Consider the following 3900-nt stretch of genomic DNA (forward strand, 5'->3'; position numbering starts at 1 on the left):
AACCCATGAAAAAACTGTCAAATTGCCGCAACGTAGTAAAATCCGTATGCATTGTGTTTGGGACTTTTACTAAAGATCCTTAAACGTCGATATAAATCATCGACATTTTTACCGAACGTTCGGCTGTTGAGATTTCGGCAAAATTCTGCCGAACTCGGTACTATATTTGTGTCTGCAAATTTATAATGATCTGCTAGACCGTTCCAAAAATCTGGGAATTTGCAGACAAATCTGCAAGTCTGGTATCCCTGCCCTCACCCTCACGCGCTCACGCACGCTTCACCACTTTTGTTAAGATTTGCGACATTCGCCCTTTTTGTTAGTTCTATCTAGAATTGTCATTTTCGGTTGTTGTTTGTTGTAATAAATTATAATTTCTGATCTCATAAAATAAATATTGTAAGCGAAAAAAATATACTAGGTATACTTACAAAAAATTGTGTTTGGTTACTGTGAAAGCTAGCTGTTTAATTCGATTAGCAGTAGGTTTAACCCTAATAATGTAAAAGATATTAGACCTGGAAAACTAGGTTAACGTAATTCTCTCCTGACGAATTGAATGTACGACCATGGTAAAAACCCGAATGCTGTCCAAACATTGCCCTAGCTGCGATCAACAAACAGCAATTGCTTCCAAACGCTGTGTTTGTGGTTACGTATTCAACGGACGTCAAAATAATGCAGCTTATATCCCGCCAGCTTCCGTGGGTCGACCAAAATCAAGTAAAAAGGGTAAAACTACTGCAGAAACACGTAAAGCCGCAGCTGCCGCTGTTGTGGCAACTAACTCCCAAGTTCAACGCCGGCGTACAGGACGTGTTCGTCGAGAGAAACCTAACTATTACGATTCTCTGCAATATGAAAAAAAGAAAAAGAAGTCGAAGGTAAGCGAATAGTTTCGATCAACAATATTTAATTAGGTATACGATTTTCTTTATGAAATTGGAGGTGTGAGCTATTCGCACCTACCCTAGTATCCTTAGATGATGACGGGGTGATTTGAACCATGCTTTGTTCGAAAGATTTTGCCACTCTAGGAGATCCATGAGTTAGAACGGTTAGAACCAGTTTATTCGAGTCTATCATGACCCGGGGTACATTGAAATCACGTATTCATATTGTTCGTACGCTATTACATAATAGGTCAATAGCGGCCGAACCCATGCAGACTATCTTTATAAAAAATGTACAAATTGTCCCGCTTTCTTTATTAAGGTTGCCCCCGACACGAATGCACTAACGAGTGTAAAGGGTCGTAAATAAAAAAACAACACTTATTAAGATTGTTTGTTAAAAATTGATAAAGGTTCTTGTCTTGTGTTTACAGAAATCTACAAGATCGTCATTGTTCAAGGGCAAGGAAGCAAAGCAGTCCCAGTTGATCGCTGCAAAAGAAACACAAGTGGCGCGTGCTAATAGACATGCTCAGCGAAGAGCTAAAAAAGAGGAAATTGATGGTGGTGGAGATCTGGCCGCTAAGTACGATTAATATTAGGGGAATGTCGTCGTGGTTGGGCCGTCTTTTGGTACGTGAATTCCATTGTAAAAGAAGTTTTGGAAATTTAACAAAGGTCTAAATACGAACTGTTAGTAAGATCTTTGTTAAATTTCCAAAGTTTCTTTTGAAATAAGATTTGCGGACCCAAAGATGGCCCAACCACGACGACATTCCCCTATATGAATAAAAAATTTAAGACCATTTTCACTATAATGTATCAAACTTACTCTCAAAGTGGTAAAACTTTAATATTTTATTTATTTTTATTTTATATATTTTGTTTACAGACTGCCAATTGATAAACAGGAAATTGCTACTCTTATTTTATCGGAGATAAATAGAAAAATTGGTTCTGTTGTGTGGAAACAACCGTGATGCATTCCAGTAGTCAAATTTGAATGTAACGGCATAGAGGGTAACCTCTCTTGAATTTATTTATGAAAAAATCATACTATGTCAAAAGAACCTTCCTGGAATAAGAAAATCTATCTGGTGACTGAGACTTTCATGAAAATCAAACTAAATGATATTGGAACTAAACCGTTCCAGACATGTTTCGTTTTGCAATCGGTCAGATACAACAGGTTTCGTTTTGTCAATCGGTCAGATAGCAGTTAAGAATTTATCGTAGCTGACCATGATGTGATTATATATGGATTTAAACAGAAAGTTTTTAAAAATTCTATAGGTAATAAAGGAAAAAAAAAACAAAGTGGTTAGTTATTAGTGCATGATGAGCGCCTTTGGATAGGTTGTAACGCCTTTGCATTCACACAAACACACTATATTTTTAAACATCTAGCATAGCAGAGCATATAGACAAACGTGCACACCACGGATGGTTGATATGGTGTACTCGTAAGTCACCATACACCTGGCCATCTCCTTACGATTATAGAAATGGGTACGTTAGTTGAACACGTACTTGAAGAGGATGCGCAAAAACTCGAGCGATCTTCATGGTATTACGTAGTATCAATAACAAATATATGAGTAATATGCGTCGAATTATATGAATATAATATAATAAAATGGAATATTATGAGCAAAAGTAGAACAATCTCACCAGCAAACCTTCGAATAAAATATAATTGCGTCACTTGAGTTTTCATCGGTGCATCAAATATCCAATAATTGGTTTAATTTTTCCTTCTGATATTCGTATGCATTATTTAGAATAGTTACGGTCATCAGAATTTTCACTGTACAGTAGGAGGTGCTTGATGAGCTAAAACGAAACAAATTATTAGAATAGCTTACCTGCTAACAAAGCCGGGTGGATCAGCAGTCTGCCCAAAACTTCAGTTTTGAAACCACACAGTTTCGCACCTCCTAGCTTAGCTACTCAATAGAGCATTACCGAGTATGGCCGCGTGGAGGGGCTTGGGATGGCAAGAGCTATGTTGGTCGCATTCTTGTTTGCCTTCCCCATTTCATACCCCACACTAATTTTTAAACATCTGTTATTAAAATCTTGATTAAGAGAAGAAATCCAGAAATCTACAATGTGCAATATATTTATCCTTCTTGTTGCCTAAAAAAAGTTTCAGTAGTTTTGGTTATAATCTGATTAATCTGACAACTCCAAAGTCTATAGGTCATTTTATCTCATTGTTCTCCAATGTGAATGAATCAACGAGTAGCGTGTATTATAGGATAAGACAAAATTTTCGAAAGCACTTAAACCATTTTTGACATAGGACTACGTCTTACTTTAATAGGGTGACATGCTGCGAAAACAAAAATGATCGTGACACGAAAATGTGATGGATTTTGAACGGTAATAGCTCAGTCAATTCTGAACGGATTTTGCTAGATTATATACCAATTAATTCACAAAACGTGTGCGTATTCTGTGGTTCTCACTAAAATATGGGCCTTTACAGCTAACTGCTGAAATTTTTACATAAAGTCGAACAATTTTAGTGAATTTACATAAGCTTCCAGCCAATCACGTTTGAGTATTTTTGGATATTTCGGGTTACTTCTATTGAATTTATCAGGTAGATGTGAGTGAAATCCATCGTTTTTATAACCATTCTGCCGTTTCATTGAATGTTCAATATTTTAGTTCACAATTCCTTAGCTTTTCCTTTTATGTCGAGTCCTTCCAGACACACTAAAATGCAACACAAAAAACTCTCATTTTTCGTTGCTACGAGTTGCAAAAACAGAACATAAAATTGTTGTTTAGGAATATTACTAATAGCTCTCATTGTCCATTGTCGCAATGACCGCTTTAAAACTACGATAGGATATTGTACAGTAAAACTTAAATGTTTGTAGATGATTTTAAAATTTGGTTCTAACTGTCTCTTGTATCGTGGTCCTCTTTGGTTTGAAGTAAGGCTGTTCATTGATTTATTATACCATTTTATGTTCACGAGACTTAAAAGAAGATT

At 36.2% G+C, this 3900-nt stretch overlaps 1 protein-coding gene across 1 annotated transcript; it reads left to right on the forward strand.

The window, feature by feature from the left end:
- The first annotated feature begins 376 nt into the window (after window positions 1–376).
- Window positions 377–2520, forward strand: LOC128745124 (UPF0547 protein C16orf87-like). The gene is made up of 3 exons (XM_053842117.1): window positions 377–884; window positions 1328–1479; window positions 1786–2520. The coding sequence occupies exons 1-3, from the start codon at window positions 570–572 to the stop codon at window positions 1871–1873; spliced, it is 555 nt and encodes a 184-aa protein (XP_053698092.1). The 5' UTR covers window positions 377–569; the 3' UTR covers window positions 1874–2520.
- Window positions 2521–3900: the final 1380 nt, after the last annotated feature.

This window comes from Sabethes cyaneus, chromosome 1 (genome assembly GCF_943734655.1).
Source record: "Sabethes cyaneus chromosome 1, idSabCyanKW18_F2, whole genome shotgun sequence".
Lineage (NCBI taxonomy): Eukaryota > Metazoa > Arthropoda > Insecta > Diptera > Culicidae > Sabethes > Sabethes cyaneus.

What these genes read in the sequence shown, in the direction of transcription:
- LOC128745124 (XM_053842117.1), top strand. Translation starts at nt 570, where the DNA reads ATGGTAAAAACCCGAATGCTGTCCAAACATTGCCCTAGCTGCGATCAA. An exon ending in AAAAGAAAAAGAAGTCGAAG is followed by an intron (nt 885 to 1,327) that starts GTAAGCGAATAG and finishes TTGTGTTTACAG; the next exon opens with AAATCTACAAGATCGTCATT. An exon ending in GGTGGAGATCTGGCCGCTAA is followed by an intron (nt 1,480 to 1,785) that starts GTACGATTAATA and finishes TTTTGTTTACAG; the next exon opens with ACTGCCAATTGATAAACAGG.